The sequence below is a fragment of the Strix aluco genome, chromosome 2 (genome assembly GCF_031877795.1).
Source record: "Strix aluco isolate bStrAlu1 chromosome 2, bStrAlu1.hap1, whole genome shotgun sequence".
Taxonomy (NCBI): Eukaryota; Metazoa; Chordata; class Aves; order Strigiformes; family Strigidae; genus Strix; species Strix aluco.
In genome coordinates, this window is record NC_133932.1 from 73791563 (window position 1) to 73810137 (window position 18575).

The 18575-nt window shown below is 39.3% G+C and overlaps 3 protein-coding genes across 8 annotated transcripts in view; 1 reads left to right on the top strand and 2 right to left on the bottom strand.

The window, feature by feature from the left end:
- Positions 1–13837, bottom strand: part of TNFSF13B (TNF superfamily member 13b) — a 30431-nt gene extending 16594 nt beyond the window's left edge. The window contains exons 1-2 of one of the 3 annotated variants that reach the window (XM_074815329.1): positions 13752–13823; positions 11980–12015 (exon numbers count right to left, since the gene is read on the bottom strand). The gene's annotated coding sequence lies outside the window, so the exon portion shown is untranslated. Of the gene's footprint in view, positions 1–11979; positions 12016–13751 lie in introns of all 3 variants that reach the window. The other 2 variants (XM_074815331.1, XM_074815332.1) reach the window with 2 other exon arrangements.
- Positions 1882–14002, bottom strand: ABHD13 (abhydrolase domain containing 13). Of its 4 annotated transcripts, none has more exons than XM_074815325.1 (3): positions 13752–13848; positions 11980–12015; positions 1882–7173 (listed from the first exon to the last, which is right to left on the bottom strand). In XM_074815325.1, exon 3 carries the CDS (start codon positions 7136–7138, stop codon positions 6125–6127), a length of 1014 nt encoding a protein of 337 aa, XP_074671426.1. In that variant the 5' UTR covers positions 7139–7173; positions 11980–12015; positions 13752–13848; the 3' UTR covers positions 1882–6124. The 4 variants fall into 4 exon arrangements, with proteins under 4 accessions (XP_074671426.1, XP_074671429.1, XP_074671427.1 ...); XM_074815328.1 differs by having other exon boundaries at positions 11980–12011; positions 13752–13832; XM_074815326.1 differs by lacking the exon at positions 13752–13848 and adding an exon at positions 13191–13598.
- Positions 13979–18384, top strand: LIG4 (DNA ligase 4). Its single transcript, XM_074815324.1, has 2 exons — positions 13979–14134; positions 14780–18384. Exon 2 carries the CDS (start codon positions 14797–14799, stop codon positions 17533–17535), a length of 2739 nt encoding a protein of 912 aa, XP_074671425.1. The 5' UTR covers positions 13979–14134; positions 14780–14796; the 3' UTR covers positions 17536–18384.
- Positions 18385–18575: the final 191 nt, after the last annotated feature.

The window sequence follows — 18575 nt, forward strand, 5'->3', positions numbered from 1 at the left end:
CACAGGACAGGGATCCAAGTATTTTCAACTCATAGCATTATTTCTTCACAGCTGTATCTAATTGCTACACTGTCCCCGAGTCCTCAAGGACAGAAAGGGAAGGGTTCTCTGCCTGACCTTTCCCTTTGAATTTTTGTAAATAATTAGCCCACACCAGATGTAAGCATAACGCAAAACAGCTGTAGAGCTTCCTTTCTTTCTGTCTTCAAGCAACAGAATCCATTCCTTAGTTGCTCATCAAAACTCGCAACATCTCTCCAAACTTGGTATGTGAGCACACTTAGATTTCATGCCAGCAAGCTTGCAGTTTTGCATTACTGAGCTCATTACTGAAGATTATTAAAGATGTACCTTCAATTATTATGAATGAAACCATGTTCTGTAATACATTAAATCCACGTTTGCTCTTACGCTGTATTGCCTTTCAGAGAAAGCAAAATTGCTGTTTTTTCAAGACATAGAGTTATTCTGTCCCCACCCAAGCCGAAGCATAACAAATTAATCACATTAAGGTTGTCAAAACATTTCCAGAAAACATTCAGTGTATCTTCCTTATCTACTTACAGAGACAGAACGCTGTAAAAGACGACCCTGAATAGGGTCCAACAAAGGATTTAAAGCTCAGGCACGTTCAATACCTTCGAAGCAAATAATTTTTGTTTAGCCAATAGTTCAGTATTTTATCAAAACCTTACCTACTATACTTGATCTTTTTAATAGACAGCACATCCCCTGCCCTTGGTTTAAGTTTCATTTCTAGCACTTAATTCAGATGTTTATATGCCCTTATGAATGTTTACTATGATTTAAGCAGTACTTGCAAATTCTGAGATAAATTCAAATACTGTATTTTACCTTTTTCCATCTGATATGAAGGCCTATACATATCTACTAAGCAAATGAATATAACATCATGAGACATTTCAGGACACAGTTTATGTTGCAATTTGTAGCCCAGCTGCAATCATTATCCTTTCAGATAAGAAAAAGCAAATACAAGACCTGTGTTCTTCAGAGCAGCACTGCACAAGTAAGGTTTAGTGACATAGTTCCCAAGACAGCAAACTGCTTTGCATTCAAGAAGGGCAGTATTCACATGAAATACCTAAATATGAGTTGCTGCTTTACTTTTATTGCTTCCTTTTCAAGAAATAGAAGTATCTTTTTTCCATTCAAAATTAAGAGGTACCACCCACCCCCCTACCCGTTTCCTATTTATTGGGTTAAAACTGAACTACAAGCCTTGCAGTAATCCAGGTGAGGACAAACATTTTGCAGCTTTAGAAAAGAGCAGTAAATCCTTATTTTCTGGGTATTTCACATTAACCATGCAGCATGGGAGCAGAGGTGATATAAGCTTAGTTATCCATTTCCCTGTAAGAAAGTAGAAATTGCTTCAGCCTGAGTACCCCGTTGCAGCTACCTGAATTAACCGAACCCCTGCTAGAGTGGCATTATAGCATTTAAAATTGACATTTAAAATATTACCAGAAACAGGTGGTAAAACTAGTCAGAAACACTTAAAAATATTTCTTAAGTGACATAATATTCAGACCATCCCTCAGTCTCCCAGAAAACAAATTTTGAAATGCAGAATGTGTTAGAAAGTGATGGAGAGCTACTGCATATCAGTTTTACTTATTAACACTTCCTGGAAGTGAGGATACATGACAAAGCTTAGAAATAGATATCGGTACTATACTTTTCCCCTGCTATAATACCTTTCCACAAATGCCGCATCTAACAATGAGGATGTCTGTTCCATGTGCTCTGGTTTAAGTAACTGAAAATGATACCTTGAGGTTGATCAGTTACCACGCATACAAAAATACCCCTGTACACATACTGAAGACAGGCCACAAACTAGAACAAGACATTAACAGCACTTTTAATGTATCAATTTATTGCATATGTCAGTACATAAAAATAGAAAAGTGTTTTTTGTAAAATTAATTTTATTGTAAAAACCAGACTAGAATGAGAATGTAAAACGTTGTCACAATTAGCACATATACAGTAACATTTATGCTTTGTCTACAAAACTTAAGAATACTTTATAAGACATTTTTGCTTTAACTATATATTAAAGAAAAATCAAATAAAAAGCTTGCATCATATATTCAATGACTGTTTCTGAATTCAAAACACAAGTGTTATTTAGAACTTCAATATGCTATCTCTATTTACACTTCTGCGGGGTTCTACTCTGAATTATACAAGCAGGATGGCATTGTAAATTATTCTTAATGGGATACATCAGGCTGATCCCACTACGTGCAAGAGGCACTGATTTTATATTTGGCAGAAGTGCCCCTAGCAAAATCACCTGTCGTTAACAAAAATAAAAATGTACTTCTCAAGAATTGATTTATGAAATACAAATGGAGGTATGTCTAAATCTTCTTGCTAACAGAAGAGACCATACCTTGGACTCTCAATTCAGCCTTGCATTCTTCGCCATGAACATCCAATGTGACGCAAATGATTAGCTTAGAGATGCTGATATGCATATTTTCTATAAATAGTTAATCCACCTGCCCTTCAACTGAGATTGTCCGTAGCCTACCAAATGTATTTGTGCTCTATTTCTAATTTTACCTGAGAAATGGACATGAGGGCAGCTACACTAGTTAACATTTCTTCAGATGAAAGCATAGCTTATCTCTCTGCATTTCACAGTTCAGAAACAAATATTGTGAATGTAAACTTGGGTTAGCAGGAAGCCTCAAGTATTTCCACTAATTAAAACCACACACATGTGTGCACACACAAGGTTTTATACTGGATACTTCCTTACAAGGACTCTACTGCTACAGCTGTTCCAGTTCAATTCCTGACTGCCTGCCCCATTCTTTTTTTTTTTTTTTTTATAAACTTAAAGTTCCTCTTATAAAAGAGACTATTCCTTTAATGAGCATATTTAAACCAAGAGGCTTTCTTACAAACCTTTGAAAATAATTCAACTTCCTCTTCCCAAACTAGAAATTTATATATACAGGACGAATACTTGGGAAACATCTACACATAAACAGAGAACTGTTAAGGGAAAACATATAATGGTATTAAGTGGAACAAATGCATCAGTATCATAATATACCTTTTGGCAATTTAAAGTTATTACTATGTTGCTTGCAGTTCACTTTTTAGCAGCCAACAACTGTGGGTTTCCACACAGACCAAAAAATAAAAACAAGTCTTGACTTGTCAGAACAAGTTTCTTCCCCTTTCTCTCCCTCCCTTAAAAGATCGTATGCACAGCAGTGGAATATTTGCATAAAAAAAAAGTCATTTCCTTCCTATTTTCTTTCAGTGAATTTCATAGTCAATGCAATGAGAAACAGCATGATAACAGACATTCATTCAGAAATACATGCACCCAGCCCATTAAGGGAGAAGTAAAAACATGCATATGTGGAAGAAACCACATTAAGTATAAAGGAAGCAAATATGACAATTTTGTCTTCTCATACCCAATACTTGCAAAATCAGACAAAGTTTCATCTTTATGTCCTGCAGACAGTATAGTGAAAAGATATGGCTTTGATAATCAAAAGTAACACTTAGATACAGTTCACTCTTAACAGCTCCAGATTGCCATAATCTAATGACACTTTTGATTTAGCAACTGTGTGCCTAAATGAGATCACTTCATTTGTATATAAGTGCCACATAATACTGGGGGGTATTTTGGGTTTTTTTGTCTTTGACTGGGGGGACGCAGCGTAAAAAGTGATGTTAATTTAGAAATCAACATTTTATAAAAAAAAAAAAAAAATGGCATTTAATGGCAAGTTATGACAACTTCTGAAACAATTTACTTTCTCTTCATTCTGTCTCCAACAGGTAATCTATTCTTTTGGCTTTATCTTATGTTTAGAAAAGCAGTATTTGCCCACTTATTTTCCTTCACTCCCCCCGCCTTAATTTTAAAGCAACGTGAAGTAGCTGAAACAACCTATGCAAGCAGCTCACACTGTCATTTTAGAATACATCAGGGAAAGAGAACGCCATGTCTATTAACTCTTTTCTGCTATATAAACACCCCCACCCTCCTGCCCAGCCAAACTTCACAAACACACCTTCTCCACCCGCCGCCCTTCAAAAAAATACCATCACTGGAAGGCTGAGGAGATAGTTTTGGTTTCACTCAGATTTAAAACTATGATCTGTCTATAATTATTTTAGGTCTATAGATCCAAAAAGGTCTATAGTTTTTTCAGTCAACTAAGAAAACCTTAATAGTATGGTAAAAGAGCCTTACCAGTGAAAGGAACAACTTCTGGTATATATATGTTTATTTAAAAATTAAAAAAATAAATTAAAAAAATCACATTTAAGTAAAGATGTATCAACCCTATCTATAAATTGCTGACAACTATTACCCATGTGTACACAAGACCTGTAATTGCATGTAATAAATTTTAGGAGGCATGACCATTAAGGCACCAGTTCACGAAAGCAGTTTTATTCAACCAGAGAACTTAAGCACAAGCTTAAAATACCACTGTCCTTCAGGAAACAGATTTTAAGTGTGTGCCGAGATGCTTTTCTGAATCAGGACAACATGGCAGAAAAGTTTATTTAAAAATTTCAATCCGAAGAGCAAATGTACAGAATGCGTGGAAGATTTTCCACAGTTTGTTCTTCCCATAAAAAGTGTTTTGAAGAGGCAAACTATCAGCTGCAGTAAATGGGAAATTAAACCTGCAGAAGAGATTTGAACAGCCCTACACTCCAATATGGGCTAAGCTAACAGCATTCAACTTTGATATGACTACCTAGGATAAGGACTCCGAAAAACAAACAAAACAAACAAAAGAATCCCAACATTCAGTCAGAATCACACTCTCTCTCAATTTAAGTACTGCTGGCTCTGAAACGGTGATACTAGCTTCAAAAATCCCAGAAAAGTTACAGAAAACTCACTTCTGCTGATGCTTAGGCTACTTCCACATGGTACAACAGAACTGTAAAAGACTTTGCAAGCAAATGGGTAAAAGCGGTAAAATAAATGTCATCTCTTTCCAACTTAGGTCTAACTAAGTAAGCTTAGGTCTACTAAATTTAATGCACTGCTCATTTTTATTATCCTTACTGTAACAACTGTATACATTAATCTCTAATCATGTGATCACTAGTAATTATTTGGATTTGTTTCTTTTGGAGGTATAAATAAAGGGCACTGACGTTTCACTACAGCAGCCTAAAAAAAAAAAATCTAACACAAATACATACTTTTACCTTGTATGACACTCCTTTCTATCACACCACCCACTCTGCCTTGGGAAATCCCACCTCAAACGCACAAGCAGACTAATATCAACAAATAGTTTGCCTGTACATTAGCGAGGAGAGCTTGGGGCAGAAATGAGCTTAGATCACACTGCTCTTTTTAAAAGGTTACTTCAGTTTTCTATGAAAATTGCCTGGGTGAAATCCTGAAGCCATGATGTTTAGGCACATAACACTTTCTGGTCACTATTATAATACAAATAGTAAAATGAAAACAGGGAAAGTGTCTTTTCAGTTGCAGTTTGAAATATATGTATGCATAACCATAAAAACCAGTAATAACCCAGGACAGAATACCTGCAAGTATACTCTACCATTAATGTTATTTTAAATTATTTAGCACATTAACGACTTCCCACCTTGCATAATATAAAATTTCAAGGAATAAAACACTAATCTCATGCATGGCACACTTTAAATAAACTCTTAAGAGAAGCAACAAATCATTGTGCTAACCATGACTCCAAAAAGCTCATACATACAGCAGTGAATACTGAAGAGCCTCCCATTGTTCTGAACTAATACATTCTGTACTACTTTTGTAGCAAGTTCCTTTAATAGCATCCGTTGTACATCTCAAACAAATGGAATATATGGACAGAGATACCAAAAAAGTATGAGAAAGACATAAAATGGTTCATTTACAATGCTGCAAATGTAAAAGTTATCTGGAACATCTTAATAAAGCATCAGACCTTTCCAAGTTTAATTTCACTCTTTAGGCAAGTACAGACATGACATACATTTAAAAATGGACATTCTTTTACCACTTTTCACAAATCAAGGTACAGTGCAGGTACTCCCCCCACCCCACCCCAAAGAAGAGCATCAATTATATTATTGTTACGTTAGATGATGTTTTCGCCATTTCTTCAGGGGAGTGACTCTTTATTACTTCTTTGATGAACTGTTCAAGTGCAGTGAAATAACCCTGGCACTGCCAAGTGTCATTATGAGTTCCATCAGGAAAGATCGCCAATCTCTTAGTCCGAGCTGGGGATAATTCATAAAGTTGCTTCATCATAACTGGTGGGATTAACTGGTCAGACAACCCAGAGATGAAGAGAGAAGGCATTCTGCACTGAGAGATTTTTCTGTAGGACAGAAATTTATTTTTGTAGCACCATAAAGGAAGGTATCTCATTGGAAAGAAAGAAAACAAAGTGCTGGCCATGTATGGGATGCTAAGAAAGGTGTTCTCCACCACGATGGCAGAAATCCTATGGGAATTTTCAGAAGCTAAGTGAATAGCTACTGCTCCCCCCAAGGAACGGCCAAAAAGAAAAATTTTTGTTTTATCAAGATCAGATCGAGTCATCACATAGTCTAACACAGCCTCAGAATCTAAGTACAAACCTTCTTCACTTGCTTCTCCTTCACTTTTTCCATACCCTCTATAATCGACAAGAATCAAGTTTACTTTCAGGTTTACCAGCATTAACAAAGCATTTGGCAACCTGTGGCCAATGTTGCCTGCATTCCCATGAAAGTAAATGATGGTTGGAGAATACGCTGCATTGTCTCCTGTGTATCTCAGTAGAATAAGATTGAGAAGAACTCCATCTTTGGTTTTGATGAAGATATTTTCATGTGGTATACCAGTAGGCATAGGAACATAAAGGCGTGATGAAGAGGGCTGTTCAGGAAAGTAAAGCAGCACATCCTGGAATTTATATAATATACCTGCTATTGATACAAATATTAATATAAGTAGTATAATGCCTCCGTACAAGTGAAAAGTTACTATCAAGGGTAAAAGACAAATACGGCAGAGACTCCAAGACCAGGAAGCCAAAGCTAGTAGCCATCTTTTAACAAAGGTCCAAAGCATCCATGACTTTTCCATTGTAGAAGTCAGTGATCTTTTACTCCAAGTAAATCCTGAAAAAAACCCCAAACATATGTATAAATATAGGCAAAAGAAAAAGGAAGTGATTTAAGCATTCATACTTGCAGAAGAGTAATGGCAAGTCAATACATTAAAGCATAAATATCAAACTGGGTGGCAAACTCCCTTTGAATTTTTGGAAACCACTCAACTCCAAAACAAGCAGAAAAGCAATCATAAGTGAAAAGCTTTAGAACTCTTCAAAATCCCATTTACATTATTTCAGCAGGCAAGATCCATCAGTAGCACTAGAAAATTGGTTGACTGGGACCATAACTTATGCTTTCCCCCAGTCTTCCCTACCAACCAACAAAACAACCATACAGACTGTTATCACCAGTTTGTCAAAGCTTCTCACGTAAGTAATTCTAGAATCCAGAGAACACAAACAAAAATAGCCCTTATTTCTAAGTTGCTACTGATTAAGAGCAAGAGGAGCATTCAATAAGCCTCTGCACTTCACTCTGCAACCAGCGGCGGCTCACAATGCATATCGGGTCTGCTATCTTTTAGTGGCTGTCTTTCAGAATCTTGATCAACTGTGATTACAGAGCAACATATAAACTGGTCAGAAGACAGACACTCCTTTATAGTAAGATATCACATTATAGTTATATTTATGACAGCTGTTTTGCTGTATTTGGATTGGTTCTGATTTATAATAATGGTTTTCCACTATCAGATCAGTAATCCATATTAAATCTTTAACTGAATGAAAGATTGTGTCCTCATACAAGACCACCAAAAACAGTCAGCTAACTACCTTATTCTCTGATCAATGAAAAGCACAACTTCTGAAAAGTCCAAACATGAAAACAGACTGATGACAAAAACATACACACAGCATAAAATGAGAGTGATGTTAACAATAATGGATTAAATCTTCGTTCCAGCCATAAGAGATAGTTATGCCTCACCTCATACAAAGAATTTCTCACACTGCTGGGTTCAAGTGTAATATGGAAATAGGCAAAATCTGTCAAACCTACATGAGAACTACAGTAACCATTCAGTTGCCACTGAGCTGAGTAACCATACTGCCTGGAAGTGACAACACAAGCTCACTTGTTTAAGAACACTCTAATTTATAGAGTTGATAATAATTACATGTATTAGACACAAAGTTGTAACCTCCTAAAATGATGTAGTGCAGTCAGAAGCTGAACTAACTCCAAAGCAGTCTGACATGCAGAGATGCATCCAAGCATTCAATTAAGTCACAGGACCCACGCCAAAACAAGCTGCACGGCCTAATACTACTGGAGAGAGATGCAACTGCACAAGCCAATTTGGTAGGATCGAGTGATAAATGGTGACCTCTGCAGTCACAGCCTTTGTACTCCACAAATATGATAGCACCCAACATGAACAGGAAAAACTGCCATCTCTATTTTATGCAACAATTAGATATAAATCAGAAATAAATCTGTTACATCTTAAGATTCACAGATTAACCAAAGGCAACATGAAATTAAACTTTTATATAGTATATCTACTCCAAATATGGAAAAAAATGAAGTAGTCTAAAGAGGAGTTATCCTAACTTTGCTATCTTATATTATTTATGAGTTCAATATCCACATCCAAGTATGCACAAATATTGTCTATATGAAAATTTAATTCTTCTGATCCATTTCTCTAGTAAAGAAGTCACAGTAATTAGAAAACAAATACTTCAATTTGTAAGAAAACTTCCTAATTAAGCTGACAAACACTTCCTGCATTACATTTTGACTATAAGAACATTGATAATGACACAGTAAAAACAAAAACCACTCTCCTTATCTACGCTATTCAAAGTTTTGCTGACCTTCTTACAAAATGAGACTACAAAAATGCTTTCTCAACAAGACATTCATAAGAGATCCATCATTAAAAACAACTATTAAAACCCAAAGAAGCCATAAAAATCTTACTTAAGGTGATGAAGTTTTGCAGCTAGCTATCCCATATACACTAAGGATTGCTATTTGAAGAGTGATACTCACAGATTATTTTAAAAGCCATGTTAGTTTCATTTGTGCGCTGCTATTTTAATTTCAGTAAGATAATATTTATCAAAATGCTATACTACTGAGATACTGCTGCTGTGTGATTACTTCTGATAAATATAGGTATATATAAAAACTTTGCTACTCAAGTTGCAAGACCAATGCATCCTACAACTAGAACTCAACGTATGGTAGCTAGCAGGAAGGGTAAACTACACAGCCACAAATGTTTCATACTCACCTACACATTTAAGTAAAGCTGACTACTCTGCACTGATGAACAACTATATGACTATTAAAGTTTTTTCACAGCTACGTGAAACTTCACTAGTTCCGTCTATTTCCAGGCTTGAATCAGACCATGTTTCTTACTTCACATCTTACTTCAAAATCTGTTAACTAGAGAACTAAGATAAAAGTTTCTCCTAGGTTCTTCCCCACCTCCTTCCAATACAAACTGAAAGATTACTAGAAAGGAAGATGATGGCTTCTCAAACAAGCACACAGGCTTAGAAGAGAGTCTAAACCAAGACAGTACAAGCTCATTCTCAGCAGAGCTACAAACCATGCTTTCTATGGAGCCCCAAGTATCAGACCTTCCAAACATTATCTTGTTTGACCTGAACAGTAGAAGATGATACAAGCAGAACCAAATTTCCACTTAAAGGACAAAAATAAAAAGGGTAAGCTAATATAGTAATTTTCAGTGAGTGATAAGGTGTTCCTAAACACTTTTTGAAGTGGATGAGATTTGAGACTGCTCAACATACTGGAAGAGTATCCCCCCCCTGCCCCCCCAAAAACATCTCTTTTTGGTCTTCATTTCCCATTACTGTTGTGCTGGATGGAAAGTTACAAACCTTTCAGTTTACAATATAACATTTTATGATGCAAAAACTCTGTGTTGAATTATGAAAAGCACATGTTGTGATTCTCCTGTATGACTAATTTTTGCGACTAACAGGACACTGGGAGAATCAGGGAAGGAAAGGGAGAACAATATATTTAGACTTTGATGTCTAAGCTGGTCAACCTGAGAAACAGAGTGGACCTGCCACCTGGACAAGCCCGTTTCTCTTCCTAGACAAGACTACTTTGCTCCTAGACTACAAGAACCACTTATGGACTTGCTCTGTAACTGTCTGATGTCCCAGTTAAAGCAAGAAGCATGCACCCCTTTACGTCTTCTAAAAGAGAACTTTTAAATCAATTTGTCACCTGCAAATATGACTAGTTAATTATGGTTTTTAAATGGCTGACTCTTTAACAGGATTATCTCAGTTACACTGCCTTCTACTGTTAGAAGTATCACAGCTCTACAGAGAGGTGGCATGAAATATCATCCATGTATTACAGATGAAGACACTGGAACCAAGGGCAGTCAGCAAGCTGGCCAGTGGAAGGTCTTCTGTTTCATCCAGGGAAGTAAGGTTTCTCTACAGATTTCCTTTTCAAATCCTCTGGATAAAACATTAACCCCTTGGAAATCATTCTTATTTCACTAAAACACACTTGTTTTTCTGAAGGAACATTATATTGCACTATATTTAAAGTAATTGTCATAACTTTGCCAATGACAAGGTTTTCCTATAACAAGAAGTCACATCCCATTTTACACAGCAACAGTATTTTATAATCGCTGAATATTTAAACTAAGTTAGAGACTACAAAAACAAGCATAAGGGAGATATTTTGTTCTTTAAACTTGTCATGAAAGTCAATGGCTGTGACAAGTACACAGTTGTCAAGAGCAGACCCATACAGTTTTACCTGGTAGATGTTTTCTTAGGTAACTCTTATATTAATGGAAATTCCTACAAAAGCTGTTCTTGTTCTTAACTACTCATACTACTAGAAATACTTCCTAACACTTAACAGGGAGACCAAAAAACTTAAATTCTTTACTTCTAGTTCAATGTTTATTAACCTCCAAATATGTAACCTACTTTCAATTTCTCCAGGCTATATAAACTCAGTTCCTCTATTCTTTCCTCACAGATGATGTTTTCTTAATCACTGATATGGTCAGAGGTCTTTCCTCCAGCATCTATCTGCTTCACATTTCCTCCCGTCCCTCTGATAATGCTGCATTAGAAAGGCTAGCCTTTGTCAAAATTGGTGGTTCCTACAAGTTGTTTTTTTGATGATGCTTGTAAAGTTAAGAGACAAGTAGAAAAGACAGACAACATTTAAATACAAAGTTCAATCATGAAAACCATTAACACAGAACAGCAATGCAGCCCAATTCAACTATGCCTCTGGCTTAAAGGCCGTTAAAGACCAGTTCAGTTTACACAGCCACAGAACTGTATTGTCTCGCAGAAATGAAATTTGGAAGTGATGAGTTTCAACTTTATGCCACAGGGATATATACGTATGTAGATATGCACACACACATCTGTATCCATACATCTCTACTGCTAAATCCACAGTTCAGGAATTATGGCAAACCTCTATGCTCTATCAGATGAGCTACAAATCCCATAATTAAGTAACTCCTGAAAATATAAATCACTCATAACAATAAAAATTCTGAAGGAAAAATAGTCTTTATGATCAAGACATTTTAATAATATTCTGCTGTGCCCTAATGTTATTCTTACATGGTTAATGTAGTTATCAACTGAAGATCATAAAAACTCAAGTGCATACTTAAAGTACCTGGCAATAATTTTTCATACATTTTGAAAGGCAATTGAAATTACTCTTGTATTTGCTACAAACGCTGTTGTATTTTTTGTCTTTGTCTACATTTTTAATATCAAAAAGTGCTATTTTCACCCACTAATCACATTATACAACATTTACCTGTGGATGTGATGATTTCCCAGGCTTCATCTCTGCCTGAAAGACAATTCCATTTATGAACTTTGAGTGCAATTGCCTTTGAATTACACACATAATTACCGTTTATATTGTTACTTGAAAAAAAATTAAGAAGTGCTCACAGACAACACCCTTAGAAGTTACATCTTCTTTACGGATGAAACCATACATATCATGTTCATGCTCCTCCTATCAAGCTCAGCTCTTGTTTGAAACATCTGATAAACCTGAAAACAACATCTTATAACGAAGCTCAAGAATCACATTGAAATGTCCTGGACTATACATACAACACACAGCATAAAACATACATAGTGCATGATAACAATGTTATGATAGATTTACATTGCCTCCTTAAAGCTAACTTTGAATGTATGAGCAGCCTTAAAGTCAGTGTCAAGAAGAGCATTCAGGTGTTTAACAGCTGCTTTCTCATTAAAGAGCTTTTAAAAAAAAAAAAGTTAGTTTTAACACTCACTGCAATCCTTCAGATTTCATGGTTTCAAAAGACAAAATGAGGTATTTCTTAAGAACACAGAGAAATATCTAAAGAATTGTTTCTTTACTGCACTTCCTTTCCCTAGACTTCACCTCCTCCTGAGACAGACAAGATTTACACACGTTTTACATTTATTTGTATTTATACAGAACACTTCTGTAAGTAGAAATATTAAGTCCTGAACTGTCAAAAATTAGTTTCAGAGGGGGGACTAACCTGGAAGAAAACCTAAAAGTTTAGTAAGGACAGGAGAAATACCCTTTTTTTAGTACTAGAATATTACAGAGACTCATTAAAATAAAATAAAAAAAGTTAAACCAGCAAAGTACCTACTCCTAGCCAAGGAAAAAGCAGCATAAGACCAATTGATTGTCAGACATTTAAGAGCTCTGACTTTTAAAATCAGCAAGCCACCTCTCCTAACTATTTCAAACAGCAAACTTCCACAGCTGTGCATCAACTGGTACATATTTTCATAACTGAAAGCGTTTCCCCCTTAACTCTTACTATACTCCCCCTCCCAACTGACAAATCTTAACGAACCTTACAAACACACTCTGAATTATGATGGTACTGTGTAAAAAAAACAGAACAAAGCAAGGACAGATACGATATTAGAACCTCAGCTTTCTAGTGAGCATGGGCTCCTAAAACACATTACTTCCCAAACACGTTAAATTGTTTCCATTTTTACCTAAAAAGAAACGTTCTGCTCAGCCTTTTCAATACATTTACTTGGCACGTTAAGCAACATCAAAGTTATCATCATCTGGCCTATCTTTAACACGCATCCCCATTGGCGGAAATCGTTCCATAGGGCAGCGGAGACAAACGAAACACTCGAGCAAGATCTTGCGGCGAAGATGCAAAAGCCGTCCCAGGGCTTCGCAGGAAGGCACCTGAGGGAGCTTTTAAGGGCGCTGTCACGGCACCGCGTCCTCGGGAGAGACGCCCCGACAGGCCGGCGCCGGAGTCCCAGGCGCCCAGGGGACAGCACCCCGCCTGCCAGCCGCTCCCGCCCAGGGAGCCCCCGCGTCTACTCACGGCGAGACCCCAAACACCAAATCAAATCCCGACCTGCCGGCCGCCCCCCGCCGCTTTTGCCCCCCGCAGGCGCGTCCCAGCCCCCCCTGCCGCGGCCTCGGGGCCGGGCCGGGCCGGGCCGGGCCCCCACCACCTCCTCCTCCTCCTCCTCCTCCCCCAGCTCCCTCCCGGGGGGCGGGGCGGGGCTGGCCCAAGGCCAGGCGAGACCCACCCGCCGCATCCTCCCGCGCGGCCGCGGCGGGGCCGCCGGCGGCGCCTCAGGCCAGCGCAGACCCCAACGCACAACTTCAACCACGGCTCCTTCCGAGGTAGGAAGTCACGCCCGCCGCCGCCGCCGCTTCCGCTTCCGGGTCAGGGGCCGCCCGCTCTCCTTCCGCCCCCCCGGGCTCCGCCGGCACCTCCCCGTCGCGGCGGTGACTGCGCAGGCGCGGCCGCCGCCGCCGCCGCCGCCGCCATACCCGGGGCCTCCCCGCGCGGCTGGAACCGCTAGGCCCGGGGAGGGGCACACACCGCCGTGTCAACGGGGCGCCCCTCCTCTTCCGGGGCGGAGGGTGGCCGCCGTGACCCCGGCTCCGCGGGTATCCCTGGCTCCGCGTAAGTCTCCTTTGGGGATGGCCGCGCTTCCACCCTCCCTTCTGCCCGTCTTCCCGCCCCCCCCCATCTTCCCGCTGGTCCGCTCCGGGGAGGGGGCGGCCGGTGCGGAGCGGAAGGTGCTGCCTGGGTGCTGCCTGTTCCCGCCCCGTGACCATGGCAACGCCGTAGACCGGAGGGCGCGGAGGCTGCCCGCGGGAGGAGCACCGGCCGCTGGGCCCCCACCGAGGGCGGTACCTGGCCGCGTAGGACCCCGCTCCCTCAGCGCCGCCCGCGGCGGGCCCGGCGGGTCTCCTTCGCCGCCGGGGAGCTGCCGGGCGGCAGGAGCGGGCCGAGGGCGGGGCGGTGTCGGGGCCGGGCTGTGCCCCGCGGAGGGGGGCGGCGGCGGGGAGCGGTGCCTTCTCCTGCCCCGCAGCCCTCTCGTCTCGGCGATGCCTTGTGTCAGTGTCGCAGCCCGGCAGCTGAGTTTCACCATAACTAAGTACAGCGGTACCACCTGGTCACCTTTAAGTAAAGATAACGGTAAAATCCTGGTTAGAAAAATAAGAAAATCAGTAAATCCTAATTAGAGGGTTTTTTTTTTTTTTGAGACAGAATAACGTGCTGGCATTTTCTTTCTCTACAAATATAAACTTCTTTTGTTCTTAGTGAAAAACGGACTCTTGATGGCATCCACACCAGCTTCCCAGCCTTCTTCTAAAAAAACTGTGGCCTCTCACGTGCCTTTTGCAGATCTGTGTTCTACTCTGGAGCGAATACAGACGTGTAAATCTCGTCCGGAGAAAACCAAGTACTTCAAGGATTTTCTGGATTCCTGGAGAAAATTCCATGATGCTCTTCATCAAAAAGAGAAAGATGTCACAGATTCTTTTTATCCAGCTATGCGACTTATTCTTCCACAGTTGGAAAGAGAAAGGATGGCATACGGAATTAAAGAAACTATGCTTGCAAAGCTGTATATTGAACTGCTTAATTTACCAAAAGATGGAAAAGATGCTGCAAAGCTTTTAAATTACAGAACCCCTTCTGGCTCACGTGGAGATGCTGGAGATTTTGCAATGATCGCATACTTCGTGTTAAAACCTAGGAGCCCAAAGCAAGGCAGACTGACAATAGAACAAGTCAATGAACACTTAGATGTGATAGCTAATAATAATGCTGCTAAAAACAAGGGTCTGTTAAAGAAAAGTCTTCTTCAGTTAATTACCCAGAGCACAGCACTGGAACAAAAGTGGCTCATCAGGATGATTATAAAGGATCTAAAGCTTGGTGTTAGTCAACAGACTATATTTTCCATTTTTCACCCTGATGCTGTTGAATTACACAACGTCACAACTGATTTGGAAAAAGTGTGCAGACAACTGCATGATCCCTCTGTCTCACTTAGTGATGTTTCTATCATGTTGTTTTCTGCCTTTAAACCAATGCTTGCTGCTATTGCTGATGTCCAGCAAATTGAGAAACAAATGAATAACCAGATATTCTACATTGAAACTAAGCTGGATGGTGAACGTATGCAGATGCACAAAGATGGAGATGTGTATAAATATTTTTCCCGAAATGGCTTTGACTATACTCAGCAGTTTGGCGCTTCCCCGCTTGATGGTTCATTAACGCCATTTATTCATAATGTATTTAAGAGCAATGTACAAAATTGCATTCTCGATGGTGAAATGATGGCTTACAATCCTGAGACGCAAACCTTTATGCAAAAAGGAAACAGATTTGACATAAAAAGAATGGTGGAGGACTCTGATCTGCAGACTTGCTTCTGTGTGTTCGATGTATTGATGGTTAATGATCAGAAGTTGGGGCACGAAGTACTAAGCAAAAGATATGAAATCTTAAGTAGTGTATTTACCCCAGTAACTGGCAGGATACATGTTGTACATAAAAAAAGTGCCAGCACAAGAAAAGAAGTAATTGATGCTTTAAATGAAGCAATAGATAACAGAGAGGAAGGGATTATGGTGAAAGATCCCAAGTCCACCTACAAGCCTGACAAACGTGGAGAAGGCTGGTTAAAAATCAAGCCAGAATACGTCAATGGGCTGATGGATGAACTAGACCTTTTAATTGTTGGTGGTTACTGGGGGAAGGGCTCACGTGGTGGAATGATGTCTCATTTTCTGTGTGCTGTTGCAGAGACACCCCCTCCAAATGAAAAACCTACCGTTTTCCACTCTATTTGTCGTGTTGGCTCTGGCTATACTATGAAGGAATTGTATGATCTAGGTTTGAAACTGGCTAAACACTGGAAGCCCTACCATAGGAAGGACCCTCCCTGTAACATTTTGTGTGGAACTGAAAAACCTGAAATGTACATTGAACCTTGCAATTCTGTCATAGTTCAGATCAAGGCAGCCGAGATTGTTAACAGTGATATGTACAAAACTGACTGTACTTTGAGATTCCCCCGAATTGAGAAGATAAGAGAGGACAAAGAATGGTACGAGTGCATGACTTCAGACATGTTAGAAGATCTCAGAAGCAAAGCAGAAGGGAAGCTGGCATCTAAGCACCTTCATGTAGATGAGTATGATGAGCCGCAAGAGAAAAAAAGGAAAACTGTATCAAAGGTGAAGAAGATAATTGGAATAGCTGAGCAGTTTAAAGCTCCTGATCTTTCTAGTGTAAAGAAGGTTTCAAATGTATTTGAAGATGTGGAGTTTTGTGTTATGACAGGAACGGGAAAATGTTCAAAGTCTGAACTGGAAAGCAGAATAGCAGAATGTGGTGGTAGTGTGGTACAGAACCCAGGGCCGGAGACTTACTGTGTCATTGTAGGAGCTGAGAATGTCAGAGTGAAAAACATCATTGCTTCCAACAAATATGATGTGGTGAGGGCAGAGTGGCTCCTTCAGTGTTTTCAAACCAAAATGCTGGTGCCTTGGCAGCCAGCCTTTATGATTCACATGTGTCCTGACACAAAAGAACATTTTGCTCGCGAGTATGATTGTTATGGAGACAGCTACATGACAGACACAGATGTTGTACAACTCAAGGACGTGTTCTTGAGAATGAAAGACAATAAGGTGATGCCCTTGGACATGATTGCAGAGTTAGAAGAACGTTACTCATGGAACAGCTGTCATCTCAGTATATTCAGAGGAAACACTATTTATGTGGACTGTTACAATGTTGTTAACGAGCCCAGAACCAAAATCCATGGAACAAGGCTATCAATTAGAGCTTTGGAGCTCCGTTTTTATGGTGCAAAAGTGGTCTCTCACCTTGAAGAGGGTGTCTCCCATGTTGTTATAGGGGAAGATCATTCCAGGGTAAAACAGATGAAAGCACTCAGGAGAACATTTGGGAAAAAATTTAAAATCGTATCTGAGCTGTGGGTGACACAGTCAGTGGAGGAAGGAGTCGCAAAGAATGAAAGTCAGTACTTAATTTAAAGTAGTTTTTAAGCTTGGAGCGAAAGCATTCTTGTTGGCATGGTTGGACTTGGATATTATGAGGTTGCCTTAAATTTTTTGTGTGTTTTCATGTCTGTTTAAGGCTGTCTCTGGCTAAAGAGTTACACTGTATTGTTGAAATCAGAGGAAGGCTTTTAATTATACTGTTGCGGAAGCAAGAGGATGCTAAGCTGTGTTGGAGGAGGAAAAAACCACCACAAGATAAATAATGTAAGCCTTTTACTTCACCAGCAGGTCTCTGGAGAGATCTGATATTTTACCCAAGAGAATTCCTAGCTATTAATAGTGCTTGCCTTCATTGTTCAAAATGGAGACAATAATTTACTATTTTATGGAGATTCTACTATTTAACATATTGTTTATTTATCAATTTAAAATCACATTCATGTTTTTGTGGAATAGTTTTGTGGATATTCCATATGCTATAGAATTCAGTAATTTATAAACTTTGTACGATTTTAATTTGTTTACACTGGTTTTAGTATTGAGCCCCACACAGCCTCAGTAGCACTTTGGTTTTAGGAGATTGCATTGATCCCATGGTTTTTTGTGTAAAATAGAACCTAAACTTCTGATTGAGGTGCTAATGAATTAATAATGACCTATATATCAGTAAAATACAAATCAATTACTTAAAAACTGTCATGACCTCCTGTGCTCATTACAGTTAAACCATGAAGTGCAACAGGGCTAGGCTTTTACACTTATCTATCAGTTTACCTTTCAAAAAATGTCTCGTAAGCTGTTTCAGTAGTGTAAGATTAATTTCCAAATATGCAGTTCAATATATTTTTTGTTAATTGCTAAATAAAACCTGTTTTTAAAGTCTGCCTGTTATTTTTTTTTTTTGGTAAGAGATAACTCTTGAAAAGCACGAAACTTAGTTTCTGATTTTACTCTGTTAGGTAATTTATACGTTAACTTTGAGGGGAGAAAGGTTGAGGCCTCAGTTCTTGTTATGTTAATACTGGTATCAAACAGAACTGCTGTTGGGCTGATCACACAGAACCAATTTTTGG